This window comes from Molothrus ater, chromosome 2 (assembly GCF_012460135.2).
Source record: "Molothrus ater isolate BHLD 08-10-18 breed brown headed cowbird chromosome 2, BPBGC_Mater_1.1, whole genome shotgun sequence".
In the NCBI taxonomy this organism is placed as follows: domain Eukaryota; kingdom Metazoa; phylum Chordata; class Aves; order Passeriformes; family Icteridae; genus Molothrus; species Molothrus ater.
This window is the reverse complement of record NC_050479.2, coordinates 68,166,794-68,182,947: the sequence shown is the minus strand read 5'-3', so window position 1 is coordinate 68,182,947 and position 16,154 is coordinate 68,166,794. Positions and strand designations below refer to the sequence as shown.

General features: G+C 38.0%; 1 protein-coding gene across 1 annotated transcript in view; it reads left to right on the top strand.

Annotated features, from left to right (window-relative positions):
• BRCA2 (BRCA2 DNA repair associated) overlaps window positions 1-16,154 on the top strand; it is a 33,169-nt gene that overhangs the window by 16,207 nt on the left and 808 nt on the right. Inside the window, exons 11-25 of the mRNA XM_036386517.1 lie at window positions 648-740; window positions 1,659-1,728; window positions 2,075-2,496; window positions 3,489-3,679; window positions 4,301-4,488; window positions 4,838-5,008; window positions 5,315-5,666; window positions 6,360-6,515; window positions 8,508-8,652; window positions 11,450-11,571; window positions 12,615-12,816; window positions 13,044-13,210; window positions 13,299-13,434; window positions 14,075-14,331; window positions 14,784-14,927. Of these exons, the coding sequence (XP_036242410.1) occupies window positions 648-740; window positions 1,659-1,728; window positions 2,075-2,496; window positions 3,489-3,679; window positions 4,301-4,488; window positions 4,838-5,008; window positions 5,315-5,666; window positions 6,360-6,515; window positions 8,508-8,652; window positions 11,450-11,571; window positions 12,615-12,816; window positions 13,044-13,210; window positions 13,299-13,434; window positions 14,075-14,331; window positions 14,784-14,927 (2,816 nt within the window). The remainder of the gene's footprint in view (window positions 1-647; window positions 741-1,658; window positions 1,729-2,074; window positions 2,497-3,488; window positions 3,680-4,300; window positions 4,489-4,837; window positions 5,009-5,314; window positions 5,667-6,359; window positions 6,516-8,507; window positions 8,653-11,449; window positions 11,572-12,614; window positions 12,817-13,043; window positions 13,211-13,298; window positions 13,435-14,074; window positions 14,332-14,783; window positions 14,928-16,154) is intronic.

Genomic DNA, 16,154 nt, shown 5'->3' with positions numbered 1-16,154 from the left:
TGTCATGTTGATTTTTAGTTCACAGAAACGTTCAGGTTCTCTCTCTAGGTGTCAATGGCAAAAACTCTTCTTGCTGCAGGCTGGTTCATCCAGTCTTTCCAGGCTTAAAATATGCACAGTAAAAGCTAAATTTGTGATTAGTAATTTTGAAGTTGTACAGGTTTGCTGTTTTACCATAAACTTACAGAAGAAATCTGCTGCTCCTTTTCTCTCTGAGCACTTTCTTCTTTTTTTCCCCTCTCTACAAATCTAGTGTTTTTTCATTGAAAAATGAGTAGCAGTATTTTCATTTTCACCTTTTTGTGCATTGTAGGTGAGAACAATGTTTTGCTTGTATCAAGATAGCTAGTTTGATATGAAAAATAATTGTTGGTCTAAGAGCAGTTTCTTGCCTTCTGAAAGTGATCTGTCTAGGCCTGAAGTGTTGGTACTTGATGCTTGCACAGACACCCAGACCAGTTCAGGGACCTGGGCTGGTTGAAAACTCCTTGTGGAAGGGAGATGAAAACCTGAAAACTGACCTGAAAACTTGCTAATTCTACTTGCTCTGACTTTGGTGTTTTATTTAGAAATTCCAGTGATGTTGTCCTGATTGATAAGAAACTTGAAAGGAACATCACTTTTAAAACTCTGTGTTTTTATTCTAGGTGAACCTCCAATTAAGAGGCAGCTTCTGCTTGAATTTAACAGAACAAAGAATTCCCCCAGGTCTTTGAAAGCTTCAAAAAGCACCCCTGATGGTAATTTTAGTCATCTTGTGTTCTAAGCAGCAATCCAGTGTCAGTTGTTATCTTGAGAATTCTTCAATTTCCAATAACCTAACCAAACATATAAGTTTGCTTAACTACTGTATTTATCAATGTAGTCATAGAAATTTAGGAAAGCTGCTGTGGTAATGTCTCTGCAGAATTGAAATTATGTGATTAATGATTTGCCTTATTGCATAGACTCTAAATATATTCCTTCTGCAAGAACTGTGGTTTAATTTCCAGTTCAGGAGGAATTTACCTGCTCTCTCACAATCCTAAATCTCACAAATTCTAGTCTCAATAGGGAGAATGCATTTTATTGATTAATCTACAGAATATATTTTATTGATTAACTTTGTGTAGGTACTTACTGGTAAGATACTTACTATATAATTACTTCTCATATGAAACTTCCTCTTTGCAGCCTAAGGGCATAGCACAAGTGGGTTTACATTCCAGACAGATATGATTTAGTTCCATTGATAATTCCAACATATCCTTCAGAAATGGAAGGAGGAGTTTGTGCAAATGTGCCTTTTTTTGTTGTAATGTCAAATAAAAGAATAAAAGTTGCTGAAAGAGTTCTAAATTGAATGGTGAGCCTACCTGGAGTCAATATGCTAAACATTTCCCTTTCAGGAGCCTAAAAATATCTTGCTGGCTCACAGACACAAACTCTTGAAAGTCAGTATTGTGAGCACTTATCCCTTAGATCTCTATGGGAAGATGTTTAAAAACATTTTTGGGGGCAGGAAAGAATAAAGCTATTTAAATCCACTCTGAAGACTTTTCTATAAATTAATTATTTCTGTTAATTTTCATTAATATAGATAAAGCATGTGGCGGTAAATTTCTATCTATCTATGTAATGTGACATTTCAAACATTTTTTTTTCCAATTATATTACAGGCATTTTCAAAGACAGAAGACAATTTATGTACCATGTGCCTTTAAAACCCATAACTTGTCAGCCTTTTGGGTGAGAAATTTTAGAGTTCTTCTTTGTAACTGCCTAAAAATATACAGTAATAATTTACTACCCAACTTTATAAAAGGCTAATAATTTTATGACAAAATAAATATTAAGTTACCATAAAACACTTGCTACTGCAGTAGACCAGTGATATGCTAAACAAACTATACCCTATATTACACTGTGTCTTTTCTCAGTAGATGGAAGTATTCTGTTTAAAATATCAAAGACTGATATTTTGTCTTTTTATTGATACTGAATTGAAATTTGTATTACTAAATTAAGAACACAGAACTCCTGAGTTTTGTCAGGAAGATGAAACCTGTATGCTTAAATATTTGCATTTCTGTAGGTCAACTAAAGAACGACACGAAGTCAAGAATCCTACCCTTACCCTGCCAGATCAAGACTTCAGGGGATTCCAATCTAAACCTGCCATTTTTCAGCACTGTGCTCTCAGGCACTCTTCAGACAGTGCTGCAGGGCTTTCCACTCCCTGTAAAGCCTCGGCAAAAGAGAGTGAGGAAATGAGAAGTTGGTACAAATCTGGCAAAGCTGCTAAAACTTTTATTCCACCCTTCAAAACCAAGCTGACATTTTCTACGCGCGAACAAGGCAGCAGCAGCAGCAGATGTGACTCACCCATCAGCAAAAGTACGACCAAAGAGATGGAACTAAATCAGATCCGAGCTGAACAAAATAATGCTGACCCTCAAGATCAGCAGCCTTGTATCCAGCATGCAACAGACACTGACCTAGAAAATGGCAATTTAGGTATTTTCAGATTTTACTCACTTAACTATTGTGAATATGAACTATCAGAGCTGATTCTTTAAGGGGTTTTTGCATAATTTGCAGACTTTTGTTTTTAATAAAAAGGAAGCTTCTTGTTAAGGCTTTTTTTATTTTGGCAGGAAAATTAGGAAATTACTACTTTTCTAATATTTTATATTGCACTCCTAAAAGAGCATATCCTGTTTATCTCCAAAGTTAATTGAGAAGAAGGAAAATATTTCACACAGTGCTTAGAAACAAGATAAATTATGTTTCAGTTGATAGTAGATTTTTCTTATATAGCTCATAGAAAAAATAATCTAGGAACCTTGGATTAGCATTGCTATACTTCATTCACTTTTACAGAAGCTTGTTTTCCTTCTCTCCTCTAATTAAAATATAGACTTAGCCATATAAATGGTTGATTGTGTCATTTTCAAAGAGGCAGACTTTGAATACTCAACTGTTCCACTTAAGGATGTGGACTTATGCCTTCTAAGCTCTCTTGAATGCTCTGGTTCATCTGGTTACTTCTATAATTTACAGTCAAATAATCTGGATTTTTTTCAGAAGGACTTGTGTATATTTGAACAGGTGTATGAACATTTGCAGAATCAGATCCTGCAATAACAGGCCAAAATTTCAGGATTATGGATTCTGTAGTCATCAACTAATTTCTTTCCAGCTGGAGTTTTCTATGAAGATTGAGTTCAGTTTCATATGAGAAAAGTATGTGGATGGAAGTTGAGTTCAGGGACTTATATAAAATTAATATGGATATGTAATTTGTTTTATATAAATATTCAAATGCCTTCAGTAATCACTGCCTTCTAAATGCATTAAACTTTTAATATTTAGACTTGCAATTTCTAAAAATCTGCAGAGTGGCATAGAAAAAACACTGCTCTGAATCTGCTAGAGTGTGACTGTGTATCTTTACTTGATAATGCTTTTAAAAGGTTTTGATGTTTTGGGATTTTTTTAAATTGCAGCTATGGCCAGGATGGTGACAAATCTCCGCTGTGCCAGAGATCTGCAGGACATGAGAATTAAAAAGAAATGTAGGCAAAATATTCATTCACAGCCAGGCACTCTTTATGTCATTAAAACATCTGCAAGCAGTAGAATCCCTCTGAAAACTGCAGTGGAAGAGAAGTCTCCTAGCTTTTATTCTACAGAAGAGGTATATTGATATCTTTTTATTTTCTGTCTCACATCTGTTTCTCAAGAGTAGCAAATAAAAACTCAGTAGCTTTTGAATAGATACATTCTTCAGTTTTTAGGTAAGTATTTACAGTAGGTGTTACACCACTTGCTACAGTACTTAAGTAGCATATATCCAGTTTTTAAAACTATTCCAAATAATAAAGGTCATAAATCTCTAGTGTTATAATCAAACAGGGAAAAAATCCACCAATTAAAATGCATATGAAGAGATGGTTTAAAAGAGCAGTTAAAATTTAAGCTTAGGTAAATCTATATGAAAATGCTCTTGCTTTTGGTACTGTGAAAGTACCAAACCTACTGAATTTTTTTAAACACTTTCAAAGTACACTGTGTTGCTGTTCTACTAAAACAGTTGTTGGGAATCCTTCATTCTCCATGGTTTACATATGAAATGGCAAGGTCAGACAAAAGCTGTCTCAACCTTAAAGAAATATTTAATCTGAAATTATAAGACTGGATATTTAAACTGCCTGTTGAATTATTTAATCTGAAATTATAAGACTGGATATTTAAACTGCCTGTTGAATTCTTACTTGGATTGTCATTATTTTGTCTTTTCCATCTGTTTTTTTTTCAGCTGTACACATATGGTGTTTCAAAACAGTGCGTGCAAGTTAACAGCACAAATGCAGAATCTTTCCAGTTTCTCATCAAAGACTTTTTCAGTACGGAGTATTTGTTAGCTGGAAATGGAATGCAGCTTGCTGATGGAGGATGGCTAATACCTACAGATGAGGGAAAAGCTGGGAAAAAGGAGTTTTACAGGTACTGTTGCTTATGAACTTGGGATAGCTATGCTATTTATTAGATAGCAGTTCTCTTGTCTTCTAGAATAAATCCAACACAGTGGTGTTTTAAAGCCTCTGAAATTTTTACTGTTTTTTTACTGTGCGTTTTTAGTACACCTCTGTTGCTATAAATAAAGATATTATAGGATTGTAAATTTGCTGTGTTGATTAATGTTGCTAGTGATCGATCCTCACTGACCATTAAAGAAAGCAAAGTCAATTTGGAAAATTTCTAGAAATTCTTCAAAGGTGTAAATAGTCTAAGTAATAGAGAAGTTAAAATTTGCAGTGGATTTCAGATTAATTTATTAACAATTTATCTGCAGAGCCCTCTGTGACACTCCTGGTGTGGATCCCAACCTAATCACAGAGGCCTGGGTTTACAATCACTACAGATGGATTGTATGGAAATTGGCAGCCATGGAAGTGTCTTTCCCACATGAATTTGCTAACAGATGTTTGACACCAGAAATGGTCCTGTTGCAGTTGAAATATAGGTACGTGTATATATATTGGGAGCTGTAATTTGTGTTACTGTGTGCTTTCTGTTTCATCAGGATTACAAAATAAGCACATCTGCCTTGCATTCACTACTTAGCAGAATGCTAGTATTGTTAAACATACACACAGCAGCATTAAAACCATAGTGTGTGTTACCTGCAAAAATGTAGAAAACATTTGCTTTGCTACAGTGGTGCTTAATCAGGTAGATGAGTAACCAACACTTTTCTACAAGTGTGTTTAAATAAAAGCAATGTGATGGATTTTGTTTGCTGTAACTAAGCACAAATTCTTTTTTGTAGGTATGATTTGGAAGTGGATAAAAGTAAACGATCGGCAATCAAAAAAATAATGGAAAGAGATGATGCAGCAGGTAAAACACTTGTACTGTGCATTTCCAAAATCATATCACTGAACACAGGTGTATCTCCTAGCAGCAGCAATAAGAACATGGAAAGTAAAAAAGCAGCAGCTTTAATTGAAGTTACTGATGGCTGGTATGGGATCAGAGCTCTTCTGGATCCACCTCTCAAAGCTTTCTTAGAGAGAAGAAGGCTGACTGTTGGTCAGAAGATCATAGTGCATGGAGCAGAGCTTGTTGGTCCTCAAAATGGATGTACACCACTGGAAGCCCCAGATTCCCTTATGTTAAAGGTAAATAAAATCTTAGTTCAGCTTGATTGGATGTGACTGAGAGAGGTGATAAATGCTGCTTAGTTGAGCCATATTTTGTAAACAGAGGTTATTGGGGCTTTACAAACAGATGGAGCATTGCTGGAGTTTAATAACCAGATTTGTAAGACATCATTCAAGGGTGTTATTCAATATGGTTGGAAGAGAAGTTTGTCATATAAAATTCTGCCAGGTTTTGCTATGTGTTTTGGCAGTTCTGGCTCCTTACTTTGGTTAAACACCAAGTTGCAAAAAAGTATTTATCCATCTCAGACAATATGGAAGTTGGAAGAATGAGGGGAGGAGAGAAACCAGTGAGAGGGTGAACTGGTGGGGGAAGGCCTTGGCTTATTTGAGGTTAGTTAAAGAGCTTTAACTTTAAAGAGGGTGAAGTTTCAGCATAAGACTGAAATTGCTACTCTGGTACAAAGCAATGGTTTGTCTTATACATTCTGATTTCCCAGAGAATTTTAACTTTTCCGATTTTTAGATTCTGTTGAAAATACATTCTTCAATGTGAAAGGAATTAAAATGTGATCTGCTCAGGTGCAAAAGTGATATATTCTTAGTGAGGTCAGTGTGAAAATAGATATATAGATATTCCTGTAGATAAAATGTGTTGATTAACTTTGCCTTAGCAGTGCCAGTTTCTCATTCACCTTTTCCCTTGCTCAGATCTCAGCGAACAGCACTCGCCGTGTGCGATGGCACACCAAGCTGGGATTCCATCAGGATCCCAGACCTTTCCCCGTGCCTTTGTCGTCGCTTTACAGTGAGGGCGGTGCAGTGGGCTGTATTGATGTGGTTGTTCAAAGAACTTACCCTATTCAGGTATGGTGTAAGTATTTTATTCATCTAACAGGTTTCTGTGAGATCTCAATTATATTAATGAATTGCTGTATCATTTTTCAAATCAGATGTAATATAGAAAGCTAATTTTTTTTTAAGATACCATTATGTGTAAAATAATGAGGAGTGGTTCTTGCATTGTGCATGTATTTAGTATTTCAGGATTGGTGTATCCTGCTATAAGAAGAATTTAATTTCGTGTTCAGTATCTTTTGGTTGGCTTTGCTTTGAGCTTCAAAAAGCCAGAAATAATTGAATTTCAGTTCTGTACCCTAAAAAGGACTGCACTTGTTTTATTATAAACATATTAACAAAAAAGTTACATATTTCTAAGCATTTGTAGGATTACTTTTTCTTACATGTAGCTGACTGTATTGTTTAAGTTCTATATCAGTGAAAATACAGTGTGTAGTTATGGTGTAAAATAGATTTAAAATCTTAAATACCACTTGATATCCAGACATTTTAAATACTGCAGTCAAACTTCACTGCAACTACTTGGTTTTATAACAATACCAGACACAAAAAGAAACAATATTTCTGTTAGTAATCAATCTTTTTAATGTAAGCAGTTTAACCAGGACACAACTTTCATATTTTATTAGCTTTCCTCAGAGCAGGTTATACTTGGCATGTATATCTAAGACTGTTTTTTCATTGCCTTCTTTCTAAGGTATTATTTTATTGTTGGTTGATGTAGAATGAATTCTGCAAAGGTATTTGGTTTGAATCATTACTTTGCTATTTAGATCATTACTTTAATGGAGGAAATTGCAGCACTTATTATGTGAGCTGCCTTGTTGAACCCACCTTTATTTAGGTCTCAGAAAGGGGACTGTAATCTGTAACTGCATCACAATAAATGGTTTCCAGGCTGGGGAGGCAAATGCTTCTTCATATCTGGCTATGTCAAGAGATTGATGTACTTGTTTCTGCTTTAAACACTGAGACCCTTGCTCCAACATACCAAAATTATAGGAAGATTTGGGCTGTCTCCTTTTACATCAAGAGTCAAGGAGTGTAGAAATCACAGTAGCCTTAATTAAAGGTGTCAAACTGTGAGTAATGCAGGAGATACATGGTGTGCAATTAATGAGGTAGGCAGAGCCTATTTCAAACATTCACTGCCTCATAAGTATTGGTCCTGAAACCTTTCCTTACCTTGCTTTCACTATACACTCCTGCTGCTTCTCTGTTCTGAACCTGGAGCTCACCTGTCCTGTTACTTAAGCAGCTTAATTCATTAAACTAGGAAAAAGTAACTAATAATAATATTAAGAACACACAATGAACTGCTGTCTATTGACTTACCAGCTGATACAGTCTGCTGAGGTCAGATATGTGCTAGAGCCAGTGCAAGGGAGAAGACAGAACTGTGCAGAAAAGGGGATTGGAAGGAAAGGGACCACTTTCAGCAGCCATGGATCTCCTTGTTTAGCTCACTGGCCTCTTCAAATCAGCAAGCCAGTTCTGGCAGAGTTCTGGACAAGCCTCTAGTCCTATGGCACCATCTCAGCAGAAAAGGTTTAGGTGCATCTGCAGAACTACATCATAGTTCTTTTACAGCATCTAACCCAGGGTGTTAAAACAGACAGTACAGCTGATGTGGAAAGACAGATTGGGTAGAATGCAGTCTGGTGTATTTTTTAGCATTGGTTTGTATCTTAATGTGTCTACCAGTGGATCCATTCATCATCTAAATTACAACATTGATACCCACTACTTGAAGCTGTGTTTTCTTCAGCTGTTAAATCATCTGGGTTTGGATACTGCTCCATTCTGCTTGTTTTTGACAACTTACCAACCAGTGCTGTGGGGTTTTGCCTTTTATCTGTTACAGTGGAAGAACTTAAGGTCTGCTGCCTGTTCATTTTTAAAGCATTTTTGTTTAACAGTGAGTATGAAAGAGAAGCTAGATAAAGTTAAAAATAATCTTTTTAAAGTCTGGGTTTAGTTTTAATCTTTTCATTTCAGTGGATGGAAAAGACGTCAGCTGGTTCCTACATTTTTCGTAACAGCCGAGCTGAAGAAAGGGAAGCTGCCAAGCATGCAGAGAATCAGCAAAAGAAACTGGAGGCTCTGTTTGCAAAAATCCAAGCAGAATATGAAAAACATGAAGGTAAAGCTTTCATTCTTCCAGAACATCTGTAAAGAACAGGAAAACATTTTGATATTTTCAGAAAAGTTAAAAGAACTTGTCAAAAATCTTCTCAGGTGATAGAGAAGCAGAGATGGGATTTTGGGTTGTTTTCTTTGTTGTTGGTTTTGTTTTGTGTTGTTTGAGGTTTTTGCTTCCTGTGTGTCAAGACCTTTTGGTACAAAATGGTTATGTGCTTATTTGCATGGCTTTGCAGCAATCTAGGGAACCCTTTTGAACATAGGCAGGCCACTAAAAAATTATCCTTGAGGTGATTTCGGGGAAATGCTACAAAATTGTAGAATTCATAATTTCATTCCCTTCAGGGACATGACACTGTAAGAGTTCACCCAGAGGTGGGCACTGCTAGGATGTGTCTCAGTAGACCTGGACACCAAGACTGAGCATCTTTCCTCATGAATAATTGCGTGACTGCATGGATACTGAGGTCAGTGGAGCTGCTCAGTGGGACAGGGACTCTGGTGACACCGGCCATGGAGAATGCTGAGTCACTAAATGCCCTTGGTTGGCAATCCCAGGCCACAGAGACCAGGGGAAGTTCTGAAGCAAGGAAGACATACCCTTGGTGGAAGAGGATCAAGTTAGAGAACATTCAGGCGAACTGGACATATGTAAGTCCATAGCTGATGATGGGATTAACTCAGAAGTGCTGAGGAGCTGACTGGTGTCTGCGGGGCTGCTTTTGATCCTCTTTGAATGATCATTAGTTCATTGGTAGAGGTGCCCGGAGAGTGGAAGAAAGCAAATGTGTCTGCTGTATTCAGAAAAGATAGGAAGGAGCACCCAGAAATCTGCAGGCCAGTCAGCCTTACCCTGATCCCTGAGAAGGTGATGATGGGACAAATAATCCTGGAAGCTGGTAACAGGCACAAAAGGGAAAAAAAATATGATTTTGGAGTATTCAGCAACGATTCACTCAGGGGAAGCCATGTTTGACCAACCTGACAACGTTCTGTGATGCAATCACTGGCTTGGGCAGTTGAGGCAAGAGCAGTGCATTGTCTACCTGGACTTCAGAAAGGCTTTTGACACTGTGTCCCTTAGGATTCACGGAGAGAAGCTGATGGGCTGGATGAGCAGGCAGGCAGGTGGATAGAAAACTGTCTGAACAGTAGGGCCCAGAGGGTGGTGATCAGTGGCACAAAGTCTCTGTGGAGGCCAGTAACTCCTGGTGTATGCCAGCGATGAGTACTGGGTCTAGTCCTGTTTTAGCAAGTTCATTTATGATCTGGAGAATGGGGGGATGTACTTACAGCAGGTTTGATGCTGAAAATTAGGACAAATGGTGGATACACTAGAGGATTATGCTGCCATCCAGAGGGATTTTGGCAGCTGGAGAAACAGGCTGACAAGGACCTCATAAAGTCCAACAAAGCAAGTTGCAAATCTTGCACCTGGGGAGGAGCAGTGCCATGCACCAATACATGCTGGGTATCACCCATCTGGAATGCAGCTTGGCAGAAAGAGCCCTGGGGGTCCTGGTGGACAAGGTGAGGATTGTTGAGAAGGTCTTGGTGATCCTTCCCTTCTGTTTAGTACTGGTAAGGCCACATGTGGAATGCCATGTCCAGTTCTGGACTCCTCACCACAAAAGAGACATGGACACACTGGAGATATTACAACCAAGGGCCATGAATGTATTTAAGGAATTGGAGAATCTGACCTAGGAAAAACTGAGAGAGCTGGGACCATTGAGCTTGGAGAAGGCTCAGAGGGACATCTGATCAATGTACTTAAATACCTGAAAGGACAGTGCAGAGAAGATGGAGCTAGGCTTGTGTCAGTGGTGCCCAGTAACAAGACCAGAGCCAAATGGGCACAAACTGGAACACAGGAAGTTCCCTCTGGACATCAGGAAACTTTTTCACTATGATGGTTGACTGACAGTGTTGCCTGGAGAAGCTGTGAAATCTCCATCCTTGGAGATAATAAAAAGCTCACTGGACAGCCTTGGTCAGCCTTCTGTAGGGTGCTCCTGCTTGAGCAGGGGCATTGGAGCAGATGACCTCCAGAGGTCTCTTCCACTTCAATATATTCTAATTCTGTAATGGCTGACACTGTCCACCTCTGCCAGTGATTTCCAACAGTAGTTCTAGCATGGAATTCTTAGCTGAAATCAGAGATGGCTTTGTAATTCTTAACGTCACTGCTATGACACCTCATGTGTTGTTTTATGTTTGGTAAATTTGTGTATACAGGAGTCTGCTGTGCTGAAGGAATTCATCAAAATTCTGGCAGCAAAGTGACTTACATAAGGAGAGGGTAATATAAGTTAACTTGGCATTTAGCTGATGTCCTGAGGAGGCTTTGTGTGCAGGCCTGTGCTGTCCCACATCTTGGTGTCTTTAAGACTTTTCTGCTGCATGAGAGGAAGACCAAGTGATGGACATAAAGGAAATGTAGTCAAGTATCTATGAAGGTTCTTGGCAGCCCATCAAATCTCCCACCCTCTGCTAAGTGATGCTAGCCAGTGATACTAGTTACTAGCCTCCTAGCCACTGATACTGGCTACCCTAAAGTTTGTATAATATTCTATCTATGTTGTATTTAAATGAGTAAGATTTTTTTTCTGTATTTTCTGGATATGTATATATATGCACACACACACGCTCACACATTTACACATCAATTCCTATACATGTGTTTTGTATTTTTATTCTAGCAAGGCCTAAATACTGCTGTGTTTCTTACATAATTATTTCTTCCTTCATTTTAAAATGTATTGGTTGTGCTCCACATAAAGGCTTTTTCTCAACAGAGAGAACCAGTAGAAGAACACCAAGATCACGGATCGTCACAAGACAGCAAATCCATAATTTGCAAGATGGTGCAGAACTTTATGAAGCGATTCAGAATGCATCTGATCCTGCTTATATGGAGGTAACTGTAGATACTACTGGGTTAATTTTGAAAAGCTTTTGGAGTAAATTAAAATTTAATAACTTCTGCTGAAATGGACCGATTAAATTACTCTTTTGTTTTGCTGCCTTTTGATATTTTCTACAGCATGCTTATTGCGAAATAAATTAATATTAAAAATGTTGAAAAAAAAGTAACGAAGGCTTGTTGTAATTGATTAATATTATCTTGGATGGCAATTTTCTCTTGGTATAAAAATCCAGGATATAGCACAATTAAAAGTTAATGCTATTTGTAATTTTATTACTTTGCTTTGTCTTGCATATACAAAAACTTAATGCATCTCATCAATCTAGAGTTTCATACACATACTCTTGCATTCTGTTCATTGAATTGTTTGGATAATTATATTGCCTTCGTTGTCTTCATTCCCTGTTCCCAGTTAAATCACAACTTTTAAGTGTTTATGCCTTTACTAATAAAGACAGAGGTGATTAGTCCCTGCAAGTTATTAAAAAATTAAATACATGCCTTGCCTTTTGCAAGTGAGGATCCTTGTCTGTCATATTTGATGAAATGGTAGCTATGTCTCTGGAGCTGCATGTACAGAAATCTGGGTCTTGAAGTATTGGTCAGTAAAGTGATGTGTTTGATGCATTTTAGTGTAAATCACTGTGTCAGCTCAGAGACAGCAGCCTGAGGAGAAGTGCAACTCTTCCTTTATTCTTCCAGAAATTTTTCCTAACATGTCTTCATAACAGGCAAGCCTACCTGCTATATTAAATATTCCCCTTACTTATACACTCTCAAGCAGGCTCCTCACTAGTTGTCAGGAAGGAACAGTGTGTAGTGTAATCTCTGCACAGACCAGAGAGCACCAGATGAGTACCAGCAGTACCACTGCTGCCTCCTGTTTTAATATACCTCATTTCAAGTCTTAGTAGTGCATCAGCTGGAAATAAATTGCTTCTAACAGATGAACACTCAAGAAGGAGGCTATCTAAAAATCATGTGGTTTTTTGATTAAGAAAAAAGATGCTGAGTTCCACTTCTCTTGGTTGCAGGGATATCTCAGTGATGACCAATTAAAAGCCTTGAAGGCTTACAGACAGCTGATGAATGACAAAAAACAAACTCAGATGCAGGAACAATTCAAGAAGGCTTTAGAGTCAGCAGAACAAGAAGAAAATGGTTGTTACAAAAGGGATGTGTCTGCAGTATGGAGATTGTATGTGGTAGACTACAGAAAGCAAGAAAAACGTAAAGGTCAGTGCTTGAAAAATTATTTATAACTTTTAACTAAATGTGGTAACTGGCCAGCATAGGTAGATTTGAAGAGTTTCCCAACAGTATTTTAGCTTCCATGTTAGTATTTCCAGTTTGATTCTTGGTTTAAGGCTTTTGGATAGGAGGGAGTGTTGTAGATTTATTTTGTTTAAAAAGCCTTCAGGGTATGACTGAGCAGGTGACTGAGCTTACTGTGCTGTTGTCAGGAGCAGTGCTGAGTATCTGGCGCCCGCTGCCCGACGTGTGTTCCCTGCTGAAGGAAGGCGCTCGCTACAGGATCTTCCAGCTGTCAGCATCCCAGCCCAGGGGCAGGGCAGACTCCACCCACATCCAGTTAACAGCCACCAAGAAAACTCAGTACCTACAGCTAGCAGTAAGTGCTTTAAGTGCGTACAGGTGCATCATTAAAATGTGTCACACTCTCCAAGTGTGGTAAATACTGAAGTTTGGTGTTTCATCAGGTATCACAGAAGATGATGGTAAAGATTTTCTTTCCAAGAAAGGCTCTAGAATTCACCAGTTTGTTGGATCCTTCTTTTCAGCCACCGTGTGCTGAAGTGGATTTAGTTGGAGTTGTCATTTCTGTTAGCAGAACAGGTACGTTATGGACCACATTCATGTCCTCCCACTGAATAAGCACTGAATTCTTGATTTCAAAAGTCAGAGTTATCTTGTTGTACCTGCATCTCAGGCCTGTGAAAACCTCCTAAATACTGGCCATTGCAGTGACATGCTGGCAAATAAATTTGTATTTCTGAAGAAAAACTCTCTCTGCTTATTAGCTCAGGAAGTTAGTAAGGCAGGATCTAAGCCCAAAAGCAGCTTATATTTAAATGGTTTTTATTTATTTATTTTCTATAAATGGTGAGCCTAAGTTCTCACATCTGTGTTCAGCATCTGCAGAAACACCATCATGCATGTACATGAACTCCCTCTTTGGTGTACAGTGTCATGGAATGAGTGGAATTCAGGCACTGAACTCATGGAGAGGGAGAGGTGGATAATCTTCCAGGTGAAAAGCAAAAGTTCTATAGGATTGTTTTTAAAGACACAGACTTTGAGTTGTTTCGTGTAATCAGTAGGGAGATGGTGTAAAATACAAAAGAAGTATGAGATACCTGTCACCATGCAGATGGGCTGCCATGTAGCTCTTTCAAGATGCATGTGAATTTTTTTAGTAGATCCAAATCACTTAAGAGATGTAAAGGTTTAATTCAGACTTTTTTCCTGCTTTTAGGTTTCACTACTGTGGTATACTTGTCTGATGAAAGCTATAATTTAGTGGCAGTAAAGATCCGGACAGATCTCAGACACTTGGCCATTGAAGATGTAGTTGTCCGCTGCTCACTCATTTCTGCAAGCAACCTTCAGTGGCAGTCTGAGTTCAGATCAGAAATTCCCATGCTGTTGGCTGGAGATCTTTCTTTATTCTCAGCCAGTCCAAAGGAATGCTATCTTCAGGAGAAGGTTAATGAACTAAGAAGTGTGATAGAGGTAAACCTGTAGAAGTGTCATTTGATGGTTACTTTTAGCTACTGCTATGTTACATCCTTCAGCAAAAAGTCTCTTAGTATTGATAAACCTTTAAAACAAGTAATGCACATAATGCTGAATTTGAGGGGAATTTTCTGGGAGACAAAGTAAGATGTTAATGCAATTTTCCTTGGGAATTTAATGTCTTAATTTTCTCTATTTTCCAACTCATCCAGCAGATGAGTTGTGATGTGCCACAGAATCTCTGAGTGGCAAAAGACCTTGTACCTGTCAATAGTGAATCTGCCATGGACAGAAAGTGCAGGAATCTTCTGTGTTGTTGATTTGATATAAAATAAAATTCCGGTGGGATAATGATGAAAAAAGAAAGTCTTAAATGTAGTGTGTGTGGTCCTTACATAGTTTGAAAGCCAACTATTCTGCATTGCAAACTTTGTTGTTCTCCCTTACAGAATGTGCCCTCCTTTTGCTCTGATGCAGAAAGTAAACTGATGAATTTGCTAGGAAGAAATCTCTTGCTGACACCCAGTTTACCTAAAAGATGTGGTTTGGAAAGCCCCTCTCCTTCCTGCAGCCATGCAGAGGATAGAAGTTTGGTAAGCTTCTGGTAATAATTGCTGTGTTTATAGTGGCAGTACATGCAGTAAGGATTTAAGCAAGAGGTGAATGGTCTCACTTCTGTGTCCATTTCATCCAGTCTTTTTAGGGCAATGCAAGCTGATTAGAAGCTTTCTGTGTGTGGGGGGGTTTAGGATTATTCCCCAGAGGAGCCATGAGATAGATTATCCTTCCTCCAAACACTATGTGAAAACTTCCCCTTGTGGCCTGTGTTTCCACAACATACTTTAAGTATTTTGAATTGATGTGAGTAAAATGAATCATCTTTCTTTATAGATGATCTAGTGCTTCTTTGGTCCCACTGTGAAGATTATCCAATGTGAATGTCACAGAAGGGAAAAATCTTGATCTGTACATTCATTTTTATTTCAAGGCATTCTGCAGTTCCCACCTTTGTTGAGAGAATTTACTTCCTGGTCTTTTTATAGACAGTGTTTACTATTTCTAGGATTTAAAAGGGATGTCACCTGGAAAATGTATTTTAGTAGTCTTGACAAAAATTGATTTAAATAGTAATCAAGTTTCCCATGAAAGCTGCTGGTGGTGAGTTGCTTCTGACATGGAATACTGAGCACAGTCAGAACAAAAATTTTTCCTGCCATGAGTTGCAAGGGAGGTGGAAACACCCTGGTGTGGTATCAGTTCCTGGGGACCAAGTTTAAACTTGTAAGGCATCCTTTTCTATTTCAAAGAGAGGGCTAATGTTTAATTCTGAAGGTTTAGTTTATATATTTTATAGACTAACTAGTTTATATTTGTATAGTTTATTAAATACATTAATCATCTTTTAAAAATGAGACATCAAGTGTTTTCTCAGGCCTGTGCTTGAAAGATTTGCTATGCAGCATCTCTCTTGTGTGTATTATCTTCAAATTTTTTGGTCTGTGTTCTATCCTGATTTTTCTTAAAATTTTTTTTCTCCTTTTTACTTATTTAACCACCAAGCATGTGTGGAGAACATGGCCAAGGCAGTAGAAGACTTATGAGTGCTTTGATTTCTTACCATCTGGCATAGAAAAATTCCCATACATTTTGCTTAGCTCTTAGAAACAAAATGTAAATGTACAGGTAAAAAGTGACTTATCAGTCATCAGCACTTGAAGGAATAATATTAATCACCATCAGGAGATACCAAACTTAACTTAAATGGGATATGAATGATGATGTAGTGTTTTTATATTGGGAGGGGTGGAGGGGTTCCCCCA